The following is a 25,050-nucleotide window of genomic DNA, read 5'->3' as shown; positions in this document are numbered from 1 at the left end:
CCCATTCGACTTCAGAATTTAGGCCTTTTGGAGCCACTGTACCCAATCGGTGAATCCAGCCCTGTTCTTTAAAGTTTAAAACTTGTTCCATATTACCTTCCCTCCCCCCCTCCACTGATTCAATCACACGCCATTTCATATCGTCAACTGTATGCTGCTTATGTGTCCAATGGTGTACCAATGGTGCTTGCTCATTCTGGGTAACTATACGAGATTTATGCTCGTTCAATCTGGTTTTCACTGTCCTACTGATGCGTTCTATATATATCAATAAACAGGGGCAAACCATTGCATATATTACCCCTGTAGTATTGCAGTTGGTGTTACTTTTTGCCTTGATGATATATCCCTTATTGGGAACTACCCAAGTGCTACCCTCTATAGTTTTATTGCACCATTGACATCGGCCACAGCCACAAGCAAACCACTTAAAGTTTTACCGGTACTCCATTTACCAGCTTGGAAAGATAAGGTTCTTTCAAAAAAATTTTTATATGTACATCCTTTTAAGGATGGAAAAGAGAATAAAGAACAACCACTTGTACAGCATTCATTATCTGAAAATCTGAAATGTTTCATGGTGTATTACCAAACAGCATCTTATAACTATTACAAGCAAATTTGAAAAGTATTCTCACTTTAACTGGAAGCCAATGCAATTTCCTAAAGTAAGGACGTTATGGGGCTAATAATCGAAAGAGAAAAACATCCAAAAACCGGCCTAAGTCAGCACTTGGACGAACATTTCTCAAAAACGTCCAAGTGCCGAAAATAAAAACGTGCTTTGGACGTATTTCTAAACGACCTAGGCCTTCATAGTGCCGCTCAACATCCAAAGCTAAACGGGGCGTTGTGGGAGGCGTGTCGAGGGCGGGAGTTGGGCAGGACGTGGACTGGCTTAGACTTAATCATACAGCATGTATAACCGAAAGTTATACAGCCCAGGATCGACGGAACTTGGACGTTGTGACTTAGACCATATGATCACTGGGGTAGTGTGTGGGGGTCTGTGTTATGTGTTTGCAGTGCTTATCTTGTGAGTTTAGGTGGGTTTTTGTGACTTAGACCATGTAAAACAACTTTTCTTTAATAACTTGAAGTAAAGAATAAACACTCACAATTTGAAAATTTCAAGGCAGTCCAACTGTTACAGAATCTTCTTACTCTACCAACATATCCTATTCAAAGGGAAGCTGAGAGTGTGTCCACACACCTTGTGGGAAATAACACTGTGCTCAAGACATAGATATTGAGCCTAAGCTGTATTAGGCTAGTGGAAATAAAGAGTGAAAACCTGGTGAGACCCAAGTTTTCATGCAACCATATAGTCATATTTGTTCTCTCCTAGAAACTAAAAAAAAAAAGGGTGGTCTTAAGCTCTCTGGTTGCAGCCTGGCTCTCTGGAAGAAGCAAAGCTTTCTGGGGAATTGAGTCCACTTTGCTTACACATCTTAGCATAGACACTCATATACTTGATTTATACAAGAACTGAGAAAATGCCCACATATGGTAACTTGAATGTCCATCTGAAGTAAAATAGAGCAATTCTGATGAAGATATACAAATACTCGAAAGGTACAGAATATCACTTGGAACCTCATGAGATTGAGGTAGAATAATCATTTGATTTGATCATTCAGGTTGAGAGTAGCTTCCCTGAGTATGCAAAAAGGAGCCTTTGTGAGTGTGATATAGACAGTACAGAAACTATCAGGTCTTGATACGAATACGTGTCTTGATACGAATACGTGTCTCTCTACACAGGAGTATTGCCTATTGATTGAGATGGCATTACACTTGACTGTTGATATTACTCATATGGTAGATCTTTACAAAAGTAATCCTTCATTCCTTCATTAATCACCTTTTGCAGGAACAAATGTGGCTGCTCTGACAGAGGCAGCAAGATAAATGAAGAAGTCTCATTGGCTACTGTGATAGGGATTGGAGTGAATGCCATTTGAGTGTAGGCATTTGAGTGTAGGTGTGCAGAAGCTCTGCTGGGGCTTGCCCCCTCTAGTAGAAGATCAGATGGAGCAGGACGTAGCATAGCTCAAATTTGCACCTGTGCTCAGATGCCTTGCAGGGACAGGCAGAGGTAGAGTGACAGTTATGATAATGTAAAAGAGACAGGAGCAGGGCCTCTCTTGCTATAGTGCCACCCCCTAAACTTTATCACCCTAGACAGATAACTAGTCCACCTAGTGGTTGGGTTGGCTCTGGTGCTCAGAACTTTGCACTTAGTACTGAATTCTGGAAAAGCTGTACCATCCTGGTGCTGTTAGATGATGCCACCCACTTATTTGGCTGAATCAATTCTACTTATCAATGGTTAAAATAAAATTACTCTTTAGTGTACTCTACAGTGAGTACAGTAATCTTGCTAATTTATAACTACAATTATATACTCTCCATAATTTTGCACTATAGGGCTTTTTTGTTTCATATGAATTTTAGTTAGAAGTTCATTTAAACCTGGGAAATTTACTGATATAAAAGATGATTTCAGGTGTAATTTCCTTAGCAGTAATAAGTATATCCAATTACATCTTGTCTTCTGTAAGATTTTTCCCATAGTGAACTAGGCCTAAAAAGCAAAAATTGAACCACATACTTGAGAGGATCTTGTCTAATACAGTCATTGGTAATATACTTCAAATCATTTATTACTGTTACTTAGAAAAGTGAGTTATTTCCTAGGCCAGTGGTCTTCAGTGCAAGGTCCCCCATGGAGACCTTTTGGGCAGCCCACCCACCTATACAAAGACATACCCCCCCCCCAAATGGGATTCGGTGCTTGATGTTTCACTCTTAGGGCTGCTGGCAACATGAGTGACTTAAACACATTGCCTTCAGCAGCCCAGAAGCTTTCCCTCAGCTACTGCTTGCTGTCCCCACATAGGTAGCGTGTTTACTTCACTCACACTACCGGGGCCCAAAGAGTGAAAGAGCATTGCTGCTGAGAACGAGAATTGTGAGCAAGCACCGGATCCCGCCGGGGGAAGGGGAATCACTTAGGGAGGGTAATAGAGAGATGCTGGACTTTGGGTATAGGGAAGAAAGGGAAAAAAGATGCCAGACCTCCAGAGAAAGAAGGGAGGATAGAGATTGCAGATCATGGGAGGGGAGAGAGAAGGAGAAAGAGATGCCAGAAAACGGAAGGAGGGGAGAGAGATACCATACCACAGAAAGGGGGGGAAGGGAATCAGAGAGATGTCAGACCACTGGAGCGGGGACAGAAGGAGATAGAGTTGCCAGACCAGGGAAGAGAAAGAGCAGGGAGAGATTCCAGATTAAGGTAGGGAGAGGGAGAAGGGAAAGATAGAGAGATGCCAGACCACCTGGGGAGGGGAGGGAAGTAAAGGAGGAGAAAGACATGCTAGATTAGGGGAAGCAGAGGTGAAGGATGCTAAACCATAGGAGGGGGAAGGAGGAAGATAAATGTCAGACCATTGGAGAGGGAAAGAGAGGTAGAAGATGGTATATAGGGATGGAGGGGAAGGGGGGAGAGAGGGACGAAATGCTGTTTATGGATCAATTGGAATAGGGGAGGGAAGAAAGAGGGAGGAGGTGGTACACATGAATGGAGGGGAAGGGTAGAAAGAGGAAGAAGAGGGTGCAGATGGATAGATGGGAATGGAAGACATGAAAAAGTAGATATATTTGAGAAGGAAGCAGAAAAATGGAAGAAAGCTAATTGTTAAAAGTTAATGCCAAAGATGGATGTAGGGCAGAAAGTGAAGGAAAGAAAAACAGCAAATGTATAAGAAGGCCCTGGAAACTAGTGAAACTACCGACAGAAAGAAATGCAACCAGAGACTGGGAAAAGATGAATAGAAAAATAAAATCACTAGTCAACAAAGGTAGGAAAAATGATTTTATTTTCAATTTAGTGACTGAAATATGTCAGTTTTGTGAATTTATATATGCTATCTATATTTTGCACTGTTCGGAAAGAAATGAATTTGTTTCTATTTCTCTGGTATTGTACTAGATGCAGAGTCTGGCATCTTAGGGTTTCATTTGTGTATTTTAGGACTTTGGATTTGTGGTCATGTATTTGCAGAGGGTTTATCTGTTTTCCGCATGTGTGACCAAGGCCTGGTGTTGTGGCAAGAATGAATGTCAAGAAGCGTTATTAGTGTCATGGCCCCAAGTAGGAAGATATTTGTTGGTTCTCCTTTAGCCCTTTTGGACCAAAAATGGCCCTCACTTAAAATTAGCAAAGACCACTGTCCTAAACCATCATCAATCTGATTGATATTCTTTTCTGTACCTTTATCAGATTAGCAAGGATTTCTCCTGAGCTAGTGTCTCCACCATTTTTTTTTTTTTGCAAACCATAAACCTCAATCTAATCCAGTGTATGTTGAGTATCATTTTAATCTCAAATTTATTGCTAGTGTTCTTTGCAATATTTATAATGTGCCAAAGAAGGTTTTTTTTTCTGTAGTTCATAGGGTATATAAGGACTCCCATACAGACAGCTGTTCAAAGGCAAACTTTGGGGGTACACAAATAGATCACACACACACAAGGCCCGCCTGGCCGTTTTATGTGGTTCATGGTGACTGTGGGCTGGCTTGAGGGCGATGTGGTATTTTCCTCATTGCCGCCCCCAGGTGTTTTACCTTTTGGCCGGCTCTCTCCTCCTCACTGCCACAGTCATTTCTGTTTACAAAGCTGTGCGTGGTAGCTCCTTTCACATCCTGCACCTCATCCAGAAGCCTTCCCTCTGACATTGTGGCATCAGAGAGAAAGCTTCTGGTTCAGGTACGAGATGCGCGTAGGAGCTGCCACCCGCAGCTTTATGCACACAAACGACTGTGACAGTGAGGAGGAGGGAGCCGGCCAGAAGGTAAACACCCGCCAGAGGGAGGCACCTAGTTGAGGCACAGAATGGAGGGAAGGAGAGGGGCATGTTGGGACTCGAGAAAGAGGGAACACAAACTTCAGACAAATGATAGAAGGAAGGAGGCAGGGAGGCATGAACTTGAGACATAGAATAAAGGGAAGGAGAGAGGGGAGCATGAGCCATAGAATGGAAGAATGGAGAGAGTGAGGGATAGAGATTCTGAGGTGAGGGAGGGAATAGAAAGGTAGAATTGGGTGTCTGAGAGAGGGAAAGAGAGATGGTGCACATGATGAGATGAAGAAAGAGGAAAATTGTTGGGCAGAGAGAGGGAGGAAGAGAGAATTATTGAAGATGGTGGTGGGAGAGGAGTGAGGTAGAGATGCATGGGGAACAGAGAGTTGTCAGACCATTGGAATGGGAAGGAGAGAGAGAAGCCAGACCACAGAATGGAAGGGAAGGAGGGGAGAATGAGATGCCATACTGCAGGGAGTAGAACTGCCAGACCACAGAAAGGAGAGAGAAGTTAGACCTCGGGAAGAGGGAGGGAAGGAGAGAGAGATGCCAGGCCATGGGAGAGGAGAGAGATTCCAGGCTATGGGAAGGAGAGAAGAAAGATGCCAGACCATATGGGGGAAGGGGAAAGACAGAGTTGTCTGACCATGGGAGAGGGATGAGATGGTGCACAGGGATGGAGGGGAAGGGGGGACAGAGGGAGGAGATGGTGCACAGCAATGGGTGAAGCAGGGAAGAGATAACAAGAAATGCTTCTTATGGATAGATGGGAATAGGGGAGAAGAAAGATGGAAGAGATGGTACACATGAATAGATGGGAAGGGATGACATGGAAAAGTAGATAGATTTTCTACTGTAGGACCAATTCTTATTTATTGTACATTTTGTTTTGAATTGTTTTTTCCTTTTAAAATTACTCTCCACTGTAAGATTTGTGCTTATTTGTTATAAACCGCCTAGAACCATTTTTTGGTTAGGCGGTATATAAAAATAAAATTATTATTATTTTGAGAAGAAAGCAGAAAAATTGAAGAAAACTGAATGCTAAAAGTTAATGCTAAAGATGGATGTTTCCTTTTGGAGTAGCGGGGATGTTACTAGTGAAAACTAGAAGAAGTCAGAAAATGCTTTGACCAAAGATGGATGTTTGGCAAAAAGTGAAGGAGAGAAAAACAGCAAATGGATAAGGTGGCCCTGGATACACAGTTAAGAGCACAGAAAGAAGGAAGTGCTGCCAGAGATTGGGAAAAGATGGTTTGAAAAACAAAATCAACAGACAACAAAGGTAGGGAAAATGATTTTATTTTCAATTTAGTGATTGAATTGTGTCAGTTTTGAAAATTTATATCTGCTGTCCATATTGTGCACTGTTCAGGAAGAAATGTATTTGTTTCCCATTATGTGTTGTTAATAAGATTATATTGTGTGTATATATGAAAACTGAATAGAAAAAATGGTTACAATTAGTACTGTTTTGTGGGCAGGGTCTGGGGTGGAGATTGGGTGGGGTCTGAGCCACGACTTAGCCCGTGTTTTAGATTTCGGCCCCTTATTGATTGAATTTAACACCCCTGAAATAGATGATCAGTCTTGTAGGGCAAGGACAGAGGGTAAGTTATTTCCAAGGCTATCACTCTTTATAGCTTTCCTAGTCTCTGTTTTCTCCCCTGCAGGGGTATAGTTGTAATCCAATGGGATCACTTTTCAGGAACAGACGTCAGTCAAGATGAATAGTGGATACAACAATGAAATCAACGGCACAATGTGCAGCGGCCTCAAAGAAAGCAAATAGAATGTTGGGTATTATTAAGAAGGGTATCACAACCAGGACAAAGGAAGTCATCATGCCACTGTATCGAGCGATGGTGCGCCCGCACCTGGAGTACTGTGTCCAGTATTGGTCGCCGTACCTCAAGAAGGACATGGCGATGCTTGAGAGGGTCCAGAGAAGAGCGACGAAAATGATAAAAGGCATGGAAAACCTTTCATATGCAGACAGGTTAGAAAGGCTGGGGCTCTTCTCCCTGGAAAAGCGGAGACTCAGAGGAGACATGATAGTGACTTTCAAGATCATGAGAGGTATCGAGAAGGTAGACAGAAATAGATTCTTCAGACTAATGGGGCCCACAAGTACAAGGGGGCACTCGGAGAAGCTAAAAGGGGACAGGTTTAGAACCAATGCTAGGAAGTTCTTTTTCACTCAGAGGGTGGTGGACACATGGAACACACTGCCAGAGGCTGTGATAGGACAGAGTACACTCCAGGGTTTTAAAGAAGGATTAGATAAATTCCTGAAAGATAGGGGTATTGAGGGATACAGATAGAGGTAGAGATGGGATATAGAGAGAGTTTAGATAGAGACCAAGGGGATTTAAGGGTTCAGATGATCACCGTACAGGTCATGGGCCTGATGGGCCGCCGCGGGTGCGGACTGCTGGGCGCGATGGACCTCTGGTCTGACTCAGCAGAGGCAACTTCTTATGTTCTTATGTTCTTATGTATTAAAATGAACACTTGAAGTAGTTAATTTCTTCATAGGATATAGGGAATTATTTACAATACCATTCTTGTGCAATCCCACTTTATTCTGGGACCAGTGGGTTTTATGCATCTCTGACCGCCAAGCACTGTAGAAAGCTTCAGATTATTGAAGCCATAACTCTTCCCTCTCCTAGCATATCCTGGAGCATGCCCAGTACATTCCAGTCTTGCTTTCTACATACCAAGCCTGTAAGAGCTTATTTCTTCTGCTCGTGTATTCTTTGGATAGTTACAGTAATGTTTTTGGTATTTCCCTTGTGAGTCAGCCCTTGTGCTGTGGAGGTTCCCTGTGGGGACATCCTTGCGGCGGGAGATCGCAGACAGTTGGAGAACATCTGCTTCTGGGGGGTTCCCTGTGAGGCAGTAAGCCCCCTGGACAGCCTGGAACTTTGACTGAGTTAGTATTTAAGAGATCTTCTCAGAGGCCTTCTGGAACCTCTGTGGGTTTGTCCTCTGCTGTGGCTATCAGTATGAGGAGCCAGTACCACTTTGGTACAAGGCATATCTCAACCCACAACTTATTTCCTATTTATTTTAAGTATACTACTTAGAAACTTCATGGTGTGTCCACTAATTTTTATGTTTTTTTTTACTTTTGAAAGAGTAAACAAATGATCTCCAGTCCTGGTGCATGGGCTTGTCGTGCCACTGAAGCTTGTGTGCATCCGAGTAGCTGAAAGCTATGCCATCAGTAATTTCACTACCAGCAGAGCCTCCCAAGGCAGAAAGGTTTCAGCGGAGATGCCAGACTAACAATGTACTACCACCCATCTGGGTAACAGCAGATGGGCAGTGTTGGAGGCGGAGGATCGCATTTGATGTGACAAAGGCGACAACATCAAATTTATACTGTGCAGAAGAAAGTCCTGGTAATCTGCTTCTGTATTCTTCCATGAAAACTTGGTGATGTTTATCAAGTCACTAGGACTTGAACATGAGTCAATGGCATCTATCAAACAAATGATTTATGTTTAACTGTTCCATTCCACACGGCAGTGGACATATATAAAAAAAAAAAAACATTTCCTCCACACTCTAAACTCTTATACACACTCACTCTCTCCACATACGCTTTTCTTACACACTCTCATCCAGGCAGATAGTCTTCTCCCGACACGCTCTATTCTCTTTCCAACTCCCTATTCTCATTACTTTTCTATTTTACACCTAATCTCTCTATCTTTGGATATGGCAGGGAGGACGCGGAGTACCAAGACTACCATCCAGTTCATCACGCCAACGTCCGGTGGGATCCAGGGGATGGTGCAGAAGGAGGAGGGTGGCACTGGACGGAGGGCAGAGGTTGCTGTGCAGACCGAGGCCGCCCCCCCAAACCACGCTACAGTTTCTACTCAGACAGAGGAGATGGAGCAGCTGAACAAAGATATCCTACAGGAACTATGGAGCCTCAGGGAGGAGGTGCAGCGCTTAAGGAGCATCAGGGAGGACGAGGCCTTCATCGACGGAGCCATCAAGGAGATTTCCCATTTGACAGAGCTGACCCATGACGGATCCATCCTCGAGACACCCAAGTCTCCAGTTTTAAATTCCACGATCGGGGTGCAAGAAATGATAGGGGATGCCGGCCCCTGGCAGCTGGTAACCTCCTCCACGGGAAAACACAGAAACCCCCCCCCCCTTTTCTCACTTCCTTTTTCTTCTTCTTGTCCCAAACAGGGTAGCTCTACTTCTTCACCACAACTTAGCTTGAAAAACAGATACCACGTCTTGCAGGACATTACTACCGAGGAGGTAGCGGAAGAGGCTCGGGTAGACACCCAGCGCACAACTTGGACTCCAAAACACGCTGATCAGCCCCCCCGGAAGGAGCGCAGAGTGGTAGTTATTGGGGACTCCATGCTGCGAGGAACCGAGGGTCCAATTTGCAGACCAGATTTGCAGTCAAGGGAGGTCTGCTGTCTCCCTGGAGCCAGGATTCGTGACGTCACCACCTGTCTCAATAAACTACTAAAACCTAATGACCATTTCCCTATGCTTCTTATCCATGTAGGTACGAACGACACTGCAAGGAACACCTCAGAGAGCATACCCGATGACTTCAGAGCCCTGGGTAGGAAGCTGAAGCAAACAGGTGCACAGGTGGTCTTCTCATCCATCCTCCCAGTTAGAGACAGAGGAAGAGCCAGGGAAGAACGCATCCAACGTACCAACGAGTGGCTTCGCAACTGGTGCATAGAGATGAACTTTGGATTCCTAGACCACGGAAAGGCACTCCAGGGACTGCAGGGACCGGACGGACTTCACCTGACCAGAAGAGGTAAAAACGTACTTGGCCACCGTCTAGTCCGCCTACTTCGCAGGGCTTTAAACTAGGTAAGTTGGGGGAGGGTATCCACTCACATTCCAGAGCAGTAAGGAATCATCCTGTGGAGGCGAGACACAACCGCTCTTCTGAGCCCAAGGTAAGCACCCATAATACGCATGACAGCCCTAGCAAACACAAGGGATGGAGGGCCATGTATGTCAATGCACACAGTTTAGGCAATAAAATTCTGCAATTGGAGACCGAGATAGTGAATGCCGACCTAGATGTGGTGGCGATATCCGAGACCTGGTTCACGGACTCTCATGGGTGGGATATGGCTATACCGGGTTACAGTTTACTTCGTCGAGACAGAGAGGGCAGGTTAGGCGGAGGGGTAGCGCTATACATTAAAGAAGGCATCAAAACCACCAGAATCACGGACGTTAAATACACCGGGGAATCCCTCTGGGTGAACCTGGCCAGAGGGAGAGAGAAATGCCTGTATCTTGGTGTAGTATATAGACCTCCAAGACAACCGGAAGACAAAGACACGGAACTAATCGAAGACATAGAAAATATCGCTCTACGGGGGGACGGTGTACTAATGGGAGACTTCAATATGCTGGATGTAGACTGGAGCACACCTTCAGCAACAACCAGCGGCAGCAAGAGGCTATTAGCCTCCATAAGGGGAGCACGCCTCAATCAAATGGTAATGGAGCCCACCAGGGCCCAAACGATCCTTGACCTAGTACTCACCAATGGGGAAAGTGTCTCAGAAGTCTTTGTGGGAGATAAGCTAGCCTCCAGCGATCATAACATGGTATGGTTCCACCTGAGGAAAGGTTTCCATAGATCAAACACTAAAACAAAGGTACTCAACTTCCGAGGAACAGACTTTGCACGCATGGGAGTTTTCGTCCATCAGGCACTCCAGGACCAAACTAAGACAGGGAATGTGGAGGATATGTGGTCATCCCTGAAATCTGTCATACATGAGGCAACCGGCCGTTACATAAAATCATCACATAAACGGCGAAGAAAAGACAAACCCCAGTGGTTCACCACAGAGATCTCACGTCTCGTTAAGGAGAAGAAAAACGCATTTGCTTCCTTCAAACGCACGGGGAAAAGCGAAGATCAACTGCTACACAGGATCAAGTCCACAGAGGTCAAAACGGCAGTCAGGGAGGCCAAACTTCGAGTGGAAGAAACTCTAGCAAACAACATTAAGAAAGGGGACAAATCCTTCTTCCGGTATATCAGTGACAGGAAAAAAAACACAGACGGGATAGTACGCCTGAGAAAAACGGACGGGAATTACGCGGAATCAGATCCCGAAAAGGCTGAACTACTGAATGAATACTTCTGCTCGGTCTTCACCTGCGAGGCGCCAGGGTCCGGCCCTCAATTGAAGCCACAGTCAAACACAAAAGACCCGTTTCGGAATTTTAAATTCACACCCAGCGAGGTTTACTTTGAGCTAACAAAACTCAAGGTGGACAAAGCCATGGGACCGGACAATCTGCACCCCAGAGTGCTCATGGAGATAGGTGATGTCCTTGCAGAACCGTTGGCCGAGCTATTCAATCTCTCACTGAGTACAGGGACAGTCCCCTTGGACTGGAAAACAGCTAACGTCGTTCCTCTGCACAAAAAGGGTTGCAGGACAGAGGCTGCAAATTACAGACCGGTGAGTCTGACATCGATAGTATGCAAACTTATGGAAACACTGATCAAACGCCAATTGGACACGGTCTTGGACGAAGGGAATCTACGGGACCCCAATCAACATGGATTCACCAAGGGTAGGTCCTGCCAATCAAACCTCATCAGCTTCTTTGACTGGGTAACAAAAAGACTGGACGAAGGAGATTCACTGGACATAGTGTACCTAGACTTCAGTAAAGCTTTTGACAGCGTCCCACATCGCAGACTGTTAAACAAGATGAAATCGATGGGGTTAGGAGAGACTCTAACGGCTTGGGTCAATGATTGGCTGAGTGGCAGACTTCAGAGGGTGATGGTTAACGGTACTTTCTCTGAGACATCGGAGGTGACCAGCGGGGTGCCGCAGGGCTGGGTCTTGGGTCCGCTCCTCTTCAACATATTCATAGGAGATCTGACTCAAGGGCTTCAAGGTAAAGTAACATTATTCGCCGACGCCGCCAAACTATGTAATATGGTAAGCGAGAGCAATTTACAAGATAGCATGGCGCAGGACCTGCGTACATTGGAATGCTGGTCCTCAACCTGGCAGCTGGGCTTCAATGCTGGGAAGTGTAAGGTCATGCACTTAGGTAGCAGAAACCCGTGCAGAACTTATACCTTAAACGGGGAGACCTTGACCAGGACTTCAGCGGAACGAGATTTAGGAGTAATCATTAGTGCAGACATGAAATCTGCCAATCAGGTGGAGAAGGCTTCCTCAAGGGCAAGGCAGATGCTGGGTTGCATCCGTAGAAGTTTCGTCAGCAGAAAGCCTGCTGTCATAATGCCACTGTACAGGACCATGGTGAGACCTCATCTGGAATATTGCGTGCAATTCTGGAAGCCACATTACCGCAAAGACGTGCAGAGGGTTGAGTCGGTCCAAAGGATGGCCACCAGAATGGTCTCAGGGCTTAAAGGTCTCTCATACGAAGCAAGACTAAACAATTTGCAGCTCTACACTCTCGAGGAACGCAGGGAGAGGGGAGACATGATTGAGACGTTTAAATACGTCACTGGACGTATAGAAGTGGAAGATAACATTTTCCTTCTCAGAGGCCCCTCAACCACAAGGGGGCACCCGCTCAAACTCAAGGGCGGGAAATTTCACGGCGACACCAGGAAGTATTTCTTCACGGAGCGAGTGATTGATCAATGGAACAAGCTTCCAGTACAGGTAATCGAGGCCAGCAGCGTGCCAGATTTTAAGAATAAATGGGATGCCCTTGTGGGATCACTACGTGGGTCAGGGCAAAACATTGGCTAATCTTAAGGGGAGGGTCTATAGAGTGGGCAGACTTGATGGGCCTTGGCCCTTTTCTGCCGTCATCTTTCTATGTTTCTCTTTCTTTCTATAAATAAGCAGAGCATTGTATTAGAAGGCAATAAGATGTCTCAGTATTATGATAGTTTTTTGCACTAAATTACTTTTGTTTTGAGTTTTGCCCTAAATGCACTAGAAGATTTTTTTCAGCCAGTATTGGATTATCCATGTTTTAAAGTACATGATTTTTTAAATGGGGTTCAATATGAGATCTTTCTCCTTCCTTTAGTTCTTTTGTTTAGCTCATACTTTGAATATTTGTATTTTGAAATAGTCCAGCATCACTTTTTTTTTTTTGCAAGATCATATCTGTTGTTTATAGCTTATATTTGTTAAAGCTATAAAAGGAATAAAAAAAACCCACTTTCTGTAAATATATAAAATGAACCAGAAAGATCTTTCCTGTACACATAAGACATGTTCAAGTGCATTATCTATCAGTTTCATATTTTATCAGTAAAGAGCTACTTCATTATCTTTTATTAAGGAGAAAAATTGTAATAATTGAATGAGGCATACATTTTTTTAAAATTTACAGATTCAGCATGCTTATTAAAGAGACGTTGTAATCACCCTTTTTGCCTGATATAGATTGGATTTATATGCCACTTTAAGATTACTGTAAATGAGGAAGGTTTTTACAGTTTCTTTTTGAATAATGGTTTTACTTAAAAGCTGCATACATTAATTATTTACATTCATTTTGGGAATACTAATGTAACCGGTCAGCAGGCAGTCTATATCTTAAGCCCTCTGACTAGTATTTAGACTTTCCATGCATAAAAGTCATATTATTTTCTGACTTTGAATGTGTTCAAAATAATAAATGTGTATTACAGGGCTTCTGCAAAGCAATGTTTCTCAGCTTCTCCAAGCTAGGTCAAACAAATTCAGCCAAGCATCTCCAAGCTCTAATCAGCTCTGGCAGATGTACTTTCCAAAACTGACCTAGTCTAGTCACAAAACAGGAGAGAAGAAGGTCACTGTTCAGGCTGGGGAGGCCCAGCCACCCCGTTTCTTATATGGGGCTCTATGAACTGTGGGAGGGAGGACAGGGAGCACTTGTGAGTGGCTAGCAGCAGCAGAAAACAAGCACTTAACAATGGCAGTTTTTCTATCTTGCTGGGTGCCGCATACCCCTTGCTGATGTCTTGCATGCCTCAAAAGGTACGCAGACCACTTCTTGAAAACCTATACTGTAAAGTATATAGAGAACAGCATAATACAAGTTCCAAATATTTTCTATAATAGACTGTAAGAAGGGAAGGGCAAACAGGGTGATCCCTTGAGATTGTGAGCTGAAAGGAATGGCTTTCCAGACTCCAAACACATGAATTCCTGGGTCCCTTCCTTTTTATAATTTTAACCTATACTATGTCTTTGAGAAGATCGTTTTAAAAATAAGTATCTATCTGGTATATGTTTTGGGGGCAATATTCCCATAACCTAAAGGAAGCTCCCTTTGCAAATTAGGCCAGTCTTAGAAACGGGGCTGTGTCACCCCATTTACACCTGCTTTGAAATAGTAAGCTCTGCATATACTTTCTCCAATTTGGTTATTCCTCTTTTTAGTCACCAGTAAAATACTAACATGGGCAGTTCTATGAAGTACTCACTAACATTTACATGTTGATTACTCCTGTAAATGATAGTTATAGAATTACCTCCATTATGTACATGGGTTGGGCAATTTTTAACAGGACTTTTTCCAAAGGCTAAACTTTGTTTACTCAAGGAAAAACCTTTGAAAATTACTCCTTTTAGTTATAATGCATTCATTTTTCTTTATTGTTAGGTCAGCATAATAAGCATTACTTTATTATGGATCCTACACAAGCCATGTGGCTTCATTTTCATACTCGTATGTGCGTTGAATGCTATAGACTGAGTAGATGAGGCAACATGCAATCCTTTGCGTACAATAAAGCAGCATATTTATGTGCAAGTTGCCATATGTCAATGCTGGCTTACCTTGAGCTACAGTCAGGGCCAGCATTAGAGAGGAGGGGGCAAACAGGCCAGCTGCCTTGTGCCCACAGTTCCTTGGGTCCCATGGCCTAACACCTTTTTCCCAGCACAGCCCGACATAGGTGACCTGCAGCTTTCCTCTCTCTCTCTCCCACTCCCGGCGGTTCAATGGTGCTCACTAACCTACCTGAATCATTGCCAGCAGAAAAACCGCAGCAATTGAGAGAAGCTGCCCTGGAACCTCAGTCTTCCCCAAGATGTGTCCTGCTTGTGCAGAACAGGAAGTTGTGGGCCGCATGCAGGCAGAGCCAGGGCTACAAAAATGGCACCCAACATGGGTCGTAAGGATGGCAGATTCTGGAGAGATGGAGGAGCAGAGATGCCAGAGGAAGAGGCATATGAGACTGACTTGCCTCCGCGTTGGAAACTGCCAGGAGAGATTGTGGAAAGAGCTCCTGCTGAAAACTGTGAGTACCAGCAGGCCAGCATTCGGGCGGGAAAGTAATGAAACTAAAATGGCGCCCGTTCCCACCTACTCGACACAAAGAGGGAAGAGAAGGTGGAGTTGCCCTCCCAGAGTTATATATCTGTAGGAGATATATGATGATGTCTGTGGACTCTGGAGAGGGTTCTGGTGAGAGAGAGGAAATGGTAGACCAGAACCCCACCCTGAGATCGAGTTTGCATGTGGAAAGTGAAGGAGAAAGAGGTGAGAGGGCCCTGATTGATCCAACGCCGTGGGAAATGGCACACCGACAACTCGCTTGGAGGGAGATTTCCATGGAGGACGGTCATCCAGTGGACCAGACTATCTGCAGGGGATGTGACACCTAGAGTGGCGAGATCCACCATAAGCTTTGTTGTCACCTGTGCAACTGGAAATTATTTCAGTGAGAAAGCCCCATTGGGACTGTAGACCTCTCGCTGCAAGAGGAGAGAACTTTCAGATGGGAGACCAGGGAAGCGACTAGCCCTGGGAGCTGTGAACCCAAACCTGTTCCCTCACCTAATTTAGGGAATTTGATTCAGGGGATCAAAGACCTAGGCGTAGGTCCTTCCAAGTCAAGAATGTGGAGAAAAGTGGAGCCAAAGAAGTCTGGCCCACTTTGGTATGGGTAAAAGAGACAAATAAATATAAGGTACTAATCAGAAAATACTGTCTAGTTGTAAGATATGAAAATCAAACACAAAAGAAGATTTGTTATTGTTGAGTCAAAGTTTTGTAATATGTTACTTGTCATAGAAGTGATGTTAACAAAATGTTGAGAAAATGGTATCATGATATGTAAGATTTCTATGGTGATGGAGTGCCATGGAAAAGAAAAAAATGTAAAAGGGAACAAAATCTCAATGTGATACTTATAGGGGGTAATACCTAATCACGTTGAGATGAATATAAGCAGTGGTCTTAAATTTACGGCCCGGGGGCCGTATGCGGCCTGCCAGGTACTATTTTAAGGCCCTCGGTATGTTACCATTGTTCTGGAACGTCGCCCAACTCACTGCTGTAACCTCACGCAACGCTTTCCTGCATCTGTATGCAATTGTGAGGTGGAGTGGAGAGGACAATCGCGTACGGACACAGGAAAGCGCTTGCATGAGGTTACAGCAGTGAGGCGGGCAATGTTCCAGAATGTAAGGTAACCATTGGAGGCAGTGCAGCTTGTGCGTGTGTACATAATTTTATGAACTCTTGTGAAAATCGGCACCTCTCCTGGCGGTGACTGCTTGATGTAACATGGCGGTTGTGTCCGGTGCTGGAGGAGGTGAGAGCTGAAGGAGGTTGCGGACGCAACCACCAGACACTTAAGGACAAATTCTATAAGAAGTGTCCAAAAGTTAGGCGCTGAATTAGGAATCGTTCAGTGCAATTCAAGTAAAATTGGGTGCTGTTTAGTGAATCACACTGAGTGGCACTTATTTTGGAGGTGTCCAATAAATAGGCCAGCTCTAGGCACAACTAAAAGTTAGGTACCCATGTGAGCGCTTAAGCACACTTAAGAACAGCGATTCTGTAACAAGGCATCTAATACAAAGCCATGTCCACGCCTAGCACGCATAGTGCCTATTTTTTTTGAAGGCCGCCTAATTTTTTGAGGTGCCTTGTTACAGAATCGCTTTTTGGTGCCTAAGTTTCAATTAGTGCTGATTAAAAAGCTTAATTGAGCTTGTTGTTCAATTTAGATAGGCGCCTATCTAGTTGGGGACCTCCAAAATAGGTGCCTAACATTAGGCGCCGGCTACAGAATTTGGGCCTTAAGGCACAAGTTTTCCAGGCACAAGTCGGATATTGATTCTCCCCTCTACAAAAAAGCCTAGAAGACTACACCAAAATCTTGTCTCTTGCACTTGATATTTTAGAATCTAAATCACAATTTTGCACGAGGTAAAACTCTTTATAGTTTATAAATCTTTCCTTAATTGCTTCTGATAATTTCAGCTCTACACAGCTGAAAGCAGTGCACCATACAGAAAGTGAAAAACTATCTAAACTTTTTTTTTTTTTTTTTAATAATTGTTTTCTCAGGTACTTTAGTTAGATTGTGAGCCTTCGGGACAGTTAGAGAACTTCCAAGTACCTATCTTTATTTATTTTTATTTTATTGTATCTTTAATGCATCTTTATTGTAAACCGCTTTGAACCTCACGGTATAGCGGTATATAAGAAATTAAATTAAATTAAATTAAAATTAAATTTCAGCTGTGTAGAGCTGAAATTATCAGAAGCAATTAAGAAAAGATTTATAAACTATAACAAGTTTTACCTCATGCAAAGTTGTCATTTCTTTAATAAGACATTAACTATTTTTTCTCCGGCCCTCCAAGTACCTACAAATCCAAAATGTGGCCCTGCGTTTGAGACCGCTGAATATAAGGGAACTAAATGAACATAATGCCTCTTTTACAGAGCCGTGCAGCAACAGCCCTGAAGCCCTTTAAATCTCTATGGGCTTTGGGGCCGTTAGCGCAGGACAGCCGCTAGCACGGCTTTGTAAAAGAGGCCGATAGAGTTGAACATTCACTATCAAATTATCACACACAAAAAATGTGGAAAAATGAATGTGCTGCTAGTGGGATAAAATATCCTGTTATCACATTACTAAGGGAATTTCAGAAGTAAATTCCTAATCAGGTTACATAGTAAAACGTAGTAGATGACGGCAGATAAAGACCCGAATGGTCCATCCAGTCTGCCCAACCTGATTCAATTTAAAAAATTTTTATTTTATTTTATTATTTTTAATTTTTCTTCTTAGCTATTTCTGGGCAAGAATCCAAAGCTTTACCTGGTACTGTGCTTGGGTTCCAACTGCCAAAATCTCTGTTAAGACTTACTCCAGCCCATCTACACCCTCCCAGCCATTGAAGCCCTCCCCTGCCCATCCTCCTCCAAACGGCCATACACAGACACAGACCATGCAAGTCTGCCTAGTAACTGGCCTAGTTCAATATTTAATATTATTTTGTGATTCTTTTGAGGGTTAAGAGCGTATGTGTGGAGAAGTATGATAGAGATAGTGTGGTAAGATTTTGAGGTTATATTTCTTTAGAAAAAAGAAAAAATAATGTGCTGTAGGATGAGTTTAGACATATGGAGGGGCATTTTCGATAGGACGTCTAATTTATTTTACTTTGGATGGTTTTAGTTTCATTAATACAAACTTCCTAAATAAAATTGCATACCTCTGGCCTCCAAGGGCAATGAAAATTTAGTAAATCATATGGCTGATGTTAATCTTTAACTGTGTTGCCTTCTGTTAAAAGAAATGTTACCATGTTCTATTTCTTCTTATTGAAATGCCTAAGGACAATTAATTCAATTTTGATTTATAATTTCTTTGCAGGTTTTAACTGAAAACAGTTATGGGAAAATCACAACAGAAATCCTGGAGACTACAGGGTTTTACTATGCTGAAGATTACCATCAGCAGTACCTAAGCAAGATTCCAGCTGGCTATTGCGGGCTTGGTGGCACAGGGGTTTCTTGTCCCATTGGTGTTAAATAAAGCAATGTTATTTTTTAAATATGAAAAACCATCTATATAGCAGCTGTATTTCTCTTTACTAATGAATGATTTTAGCAAGTCTCTAGATCAGTGGTTCTTAACCTGGGTTCGACCGAACCCCAGGGGTTCGGTGAGTCTGTCTCACGGGTTCGGCGGAGGTCAAAACACACCTCCGACTCATATAGCGCTTCGGTCACGTTCAATCATCTATCAGTTATTCAGTGATTTTGATCAAGACTGATCGTGTACTCGGTTTCTTGATCTATCAATCAACAGCAGAAGTCACACTGATTTGCAGTAAATTTCATTATTATGTTATTATTATTCGAAATATAGGAGAACTTTTTGTTTTCAAAATTGATATTATTTTTCCCCTCACTGTATACCTATGTTTTGAATTTGTAAAAATCATATTTTATTTTTCCAATAAAGAAGGGTTCGGTGAACACGCATATGAAACTGGTGGGGTTCAGTACCTCCAACAAGGTTAAGAACCACTGCTCTAGATCAAGGCTTGTCCAACCTATGGCCCTGAGGCCAGAAGTCCTCCATGTGCTTTTTTCTGGCCCTCTGAAGCTTGGTAATTCATGTAGCTTATAGTAAGATACATAGGAGCAAACTTTTGAAAATGATTGGGGGTGCGCAATTCAAAACTCACAGCAAATCTCCCCTTACCAAGCAAAGAAAGCCAAAATACATCTATTCTATTCTGTGGATTCCATGGATTTGTTATTGAATGACCAGCCTGCAGGTAATGTAGACAAATAAAACACTAGGGTCCTGCCACTCTCTCCTTCCCCTCACAGCTTGTCAGCATCACATTCTATCTCTCTGTCTCTCCATTCAGGCTATCTACAGCATATTTCTCCATCCAGTCCCTCAACCCATCAACTACACCACAATGTTTTCCTTCAATTTTTTTTTTTCACTTTCCCCTAATTTCTTTTTCTTCCTTGCTTCTCCTTGTCCTGTTTCCCTCCCTCCCTACTCCCTCTGCACTTTTTAATTTTTTCTTCTTTTTTCACAGGCATAATTTGATGTAATGTAATGTAATTTATTTCTTATATACCGCTACATCCGTTAGGTTCTAAGCGGTTTACAGAAAATATACATTAAGATTAGAAATAAGAAAGGTACTTGAAAAATTCCCTTACTGTCCCGAAGGCTCACAATCTAACTAAAGTACCTGGAGGGTAATAGAGAAGTGAAAAGTAGAGTTAGAGGAAAAATAAAAATAAAATAAACATTTTAACAATACAGCATTGATCTAAATACTTTGGAAGGTAGAAGAGAGGAGAGAAAGGAATAGAAGCAGAAGGGGGAGCCGTTGAACAGTAGAATTCTGGAGAAATTTAAATGATAGAAATAGAACAAAACAAAGACAAAAGGCAAAACAATAGATAAGATTAAATTAAATGATGCTTTATATTTGGGAGCAGGGAGTTTAATAGTTCTCTTTCCGCTCCACTCCCTAAATCTTTTTTAACCTGTTCTGATTTTCATTTTCTCTTGACCCAAACTTCTATTTCCCTACACTTCCCAGCAAGCTCCAATGTACTTTCCCCTAGCCAGTTGCTTTTAGATACAGGTTTAGCTCATCCATCCCTTCACTGCTTCCCACTTCTTACTTTCCTCTAAAATTTTAACTCATCTTCAGTTTGTGACTTCATATTGACCCCATCCCCTTTTGCACTGTGGCACTTCCTCTTTTACGAGTACTCTCAGATTCCAGGCCAATGACCGCCCTTTGCCTGTAGAACAGGGGTGTCAAAGTCCCTCCTTGAGGTCTGCAATCCATTCGGGTTTTCAGGATTTTCTCAATGAATATTCATGAAGTCTATTTGCATGCACTGCTTTCATTGTATGCTAATAGATCTCATGCATATTCATTGGGGAAATCCTGAAAACCCGACTGGATTGCGGCCCTCGAGGAGGGACTTTGACACCCCTGCTGTAGAGTCTACATGACATTCTTTGCCACATGCTCACCCAGCAAGAATCACAGTTTGAAACCTCAGAGATTACATGTCAAGTGGGAAAACATTCCAGCAGCCCAGGGCATAGCAGTATGCACTCATACTAAGGCACTGTTTGGGCTGCCTACATAATATTGCTCTTGTGGCTAAGGAACAATCTTCCAGCTCAGGGAGCCAAGTTGAGGTCTGGGTGATGGCTGCAGAGTTTACTAAGAGCCAAGAACAAGGATTTAGCAATTAAACACAAGGAACGCCAGGGAGCCAAACCAAGAAACACACAGGGTTTGTGAGACAATATGGGCTAGATTCACTAAAGATAGTGACTCACTCGCTGTTGGCTGATTCTCTGGCCGATTTTCAAACAGCGAGTGATTCATTATCAAGTTTGCATGCAAATGATTTGCACGGAGGTGCAAATCATTTGCATGCAAACCCACCAACTCAGTCGCTCAGTGAGCAATTGAGACATGCACAGAGCCCTGACAATAGTGACAGGAAAAGCAGCCTCTCACTGCTGTCAGGGCTTCTGCTTTTTTCAAAAATGGGACATATGTTCTCCTTGACTTAAATGCGCACCATCTGTCCCATTAAAAAAGCTGACAATCGCCCGCCCCCTGAGCCACCGTTCCCCTGCCCGCCTGCTCCCCCGAAAAAACCGGCAGGAGGGATGCCCACAGCCCTGTGTCATGAAGACTCCAGCCGACTCACCCGCTTCCCCTTGGGAGGGGCCTGAGGCATCTGAGCCAATCAGAGACTTCCTTAGGAAGGAGCCTACGGAAGTCTCTGATTGGCCAAAACAAAAGGCCAATCAGGGACTTCCTTAGGCTCCTTCCTAAGGAAGTCCCTGATTGGCTCAGATGCCAATAATCGCTGGGGGAGGGTCATTATGAGCAGGTTTAGTGATGATTGCTGACTTTAGTGAATTGGAGCCTATGTCCCCATCACTCCAACTTTGTCAACGATCTCATGCCATCTCTTCCTACTGCTACTGCTGTGCTATGTTTTTCTACCTCCTGTGAGATATAATGGAGAATAATATTTTTTTATTTTTGTGAGAAATTGGAACAGTACTACTCTCCATTCCCCTTCAGGTCAATCCCTGACTGTATCCCCTCTCAATACCAGAGCTGCCAAGAGAAAGTAAGTTTTAAAAAGGAGCTTACCAGTTCATAGAATTCAGTGCTTCCGCAACCTCGTTACCTTTCCCCATCCTTCTAATGAAATACCTTATTTATCCCTGTGACTGCAAAGTTGGAAGAAAAGAGCAGGTACCCAAACCTGACCCAACTCAATTAACAATATAATGTACAGTATGCCCCCAGAATTTGCAGGGGTTCCATTCCAGGACCCCCCGCAAATTTCAAAAAGCTATGAATACGGTTTTTAGGCAGGGGAGACAGGAGATGGCAGTTGGAGAGTCAGGAGAAAGCAGCCGGAGTGCCGGCGAGTGAATGAAATCACTCGCTGTATGCTCCGACAGCCTCTTCATGTACTAAAGTCAGGCCTCACCAATCAGGAGCTGCTTTGACACACAGCTCCTGATTGGTAAGGCCCGACTTTAGTACAGGAAGAGGCGGTCGGAGCATACAGCGAGTGATTTCCTTCACTCGCCGGCACTCCAGCTGCCCTCTCCTGCCTGGTCATTCATGGTCGGAAAATACCATGAATGACCGGGACTGCCGACGGCGAATTCATGAGGGAGTACTGTATTCCTACCCAGTAATTCTTGGCCTCGCTGACCAATGGACTAGAGGGGGAGGCAGAAGCAATAGCTACAAAGGCACTGCCTTTTTTTCCTGCTTTCCCCTGGAGTTCTACATTGGGAAGATTTCAGTACTGATGTCTGGGTAGTACTGGAAGGAATACTGAGGGTGCTTTATCACCCACAGCACTAGTGCCTATGGGAAGATTCCTGCTTTCCCACCATGACTCATCTTTGTAAGTTTGTCTTAGCAGTGCCATAAGTTTGGATTGAATCTGAACTTCCAGTGCCATGCAACTTAAGACTTGCAGCGAGCCAAGTTTTGCTGGGAAAGCAAGAAGCCCATTGTTTGTTCTGCAACTGAAACCAAGTGAGGGGAAAGAGACTGGATAAAGCAAGTAGACTGGATGAAGGCTGCAGATAGATGAGACACAGAGAAAGAGACTGCCTGGGAGATGATGACACACTGTTGTATTTTGCCACTATTTGACAAAGCATATGGCAAAATACGATGATTCATGTTTTGACCCTCCAAATGTTACAAAATATAAACTGTGGCTCCTGATAGAAAAAAGTTGGACAAGCCTGCTCTAGATCATCGTTTTCCTTTTGTATCTGGGCATCTATTTATGGTTTGATAGCTTTCAGATATTTAACCAGCATTGCTGTCTCAGGAACTTTTTTACAAAACCGTGCTACCTAACAAGTTTTTGTATACTTGTTATTTCTGTTCATGCATACGTTAAAATAAAAAACCAAAACTGTAGTAAGCAGTTGGTGCAGGTTTTAGTGCATAATAGATATACACCTAACTGCTAGAAGTTAGGCATGAGCACTTGCACCAACCCTTGACATGGCATAAGTGCTCATACCTAAAGTGAGGTGAGAAACTGTGGACTTATTGTAGTATTATATAACAGTGGTTCTGCATGGATCCGTCATTATACAAGTCACACTTAGAGCCAGATTCTATAAACAGATCCTAACGCATGTCCATCAAATTTAGATGCCGTTTGTAGAATTGCACAAAGCAGCATCTAACTTGACTTAGGTTCCTGTAGGCGTCATAATGTTAGGTGTCGGTATATTAAGTCAGTGTAATTATTGGTGGTTTTATAAGTGGCTAGGTAACCTGAAGTCATAATGCCACTCTACAGAACCATGGTGAGACCTCATCTGGAATACTGTATGCAATTCTGGAGGCCACATTACCGGAAAGATGTGCTTCGAGCTGAGTCGGTCCAGCAGATGGGCACTAGGATGGTCTCCGGACTCAAGGGTCTCTCATACGAAGAAAGACTGGGCAAATTGCAGCTCTATACTCTAGAGGAGCGCAGGGAAAGGGGTGACATAATTGAGACATTCAAGTACGTCACAGGTCGTGTCGAGGTGGAAAATGACATATTCTTTCCCAAGGGACCCTCAGTCACAAGGGGGCACCCGTTCAAACTCAGAGGAAGGAAATTTAGTGGTGACACCAGGAAGTATTTCTTCACAGAAAGGGTGGTGGATCACTGGAACAAACTTCCGGTGCAAGTGATCAAGGCCACCAGCGTTCTCGACTTTAAGAATAAATGGGACATTCACGTGGGATCCCTACGAGTGTCGAGTTAAGGAACTAGGTCATTAGCACTCAGACTTAATGAGGTGGGTCATTAGAGTGGGCAGACTTGATGGGATGTAGCCCTTTTCTGCCATCATCTTTCTATGTTTCTATGTTTCTAATGGAACTTTTGATCAATGGCCATTATTAGCCTACAGCTATTTTTAAAAGCTTACCATGTTGCCTAGGTGCCTAACTTAAGGGTTTTTTAATTGGCTTAATCGGTGCTGTTAACTGAAAGTGGCATAAAAAAATGATTTTAAAAATTAATTAGCTAGTAGTCACCTAACTCAATAAGCGCCTATCACTTCGAGGTAGGCATCTGCTCCTAGGCGCCTACCAGCAAGTAGGCAGGCTCGCCTCCGTCCAAATGAGGCGGGCCCACCCATCCCTTGCCCAACCCACAGGAGCCTAGGATCTGATTGGCCCAGGCGCCTAAGGCCCCTCCTGTGGGTTGGGCAGGGGAGGGACGGGCCCGCCTCATTTGGATGGAGGTGGGCTTTCCGGCTGGAGTGAGGACCCAGCCGGCCAGCCAACTTGCTAGGTGAGCCCGGGGAGGGGGTCCAGGAAGGCGGGATAGGGGATTTCATTGAGGGTGTCTGACAGGGGGCTCATGGGGGTCCGACAGGAGGGATTGGGCACCCTCCTGCTGGCGATCTGTGGGAAAAGGGAGGGCCTACTGGCAGGAGGGGTTGGGCACCCTCCTGCGATCATCGGGGGGTTATACCGGCAGGAGGGCTTGGGCACCCTCCTGCCGGCAATCATCATGGGTGGGTGGGTGGTCTTTCAGCAGGATTGGGCATCCCTCCTGCTTCGTTCATTTAGGGCACAGGTGTCAAAGTCGGTCCTCAAGGGCCACAATCCAGTCGGGTTTTCAGGATTTCCCCAATGAATATGTATTGAAAGCAGTGCATGCAAATAGATCTCAGGCATATTTATTGGGGAAATCCTGAAAACCCGACTGGATTCCGGCCCTCGAGGAGGGACTTTGACCCCCTGATTTAGGGGGAGGGAGAGGAGGAGACTGGCGGCTGCAGCCACTATACTAATCGCGGCAGGGCGATCCCTTGCCGCGATTAAGTATAG

At 44.0% G+C, this 25,050-nt stretch overlaps 1 protein-coding gene across 2 annotated transcripts in view; it reads left to right on the top strand.

The window, feature by feature from the left end:
• Nucleotides 1–18,711, top strand: part of MSRA (methionine sulfoxide reductase A) — a 373,438-nt gene extending 354,727 nt beyond the window's left edge. For both annotated transcript variants that reach the window (XM_033937807.1, XM_033937806.1), the window contains one exon: nt 18,522–18,711. In XM_033937807.1, coding sequence (XP_033793698.1) covers nt 18,522–18,683 — 162 coding nt within the window. In that variant the 3' untranslated portion in view covers nt 18,684–18,711. The remainder of the gene's footprint in view (nt 1–18,521) is intronic.
• The last annotated feature ends 6,339 nt before the right edge of the window (nt 18,712–25,050 follow it).

Source organism: Geotrypetes seraphini, chromosome 3, assembly GCF_902459505.1.
Source record: "Geotrypetes seraphini chromosome 3, aGeoSer1.1, whole genome shotgun sequence".
Classification (NCBI taxonomy): Eukaryota; Metazoa; Chordata; class Amphibia; order Gymnophiona; family Dermophiidae; genus Geotrypetes; species Geotrypetes seraphini.
This window is presented reverse-complemented; position numbering and strand designations above follow the sequence as displayed.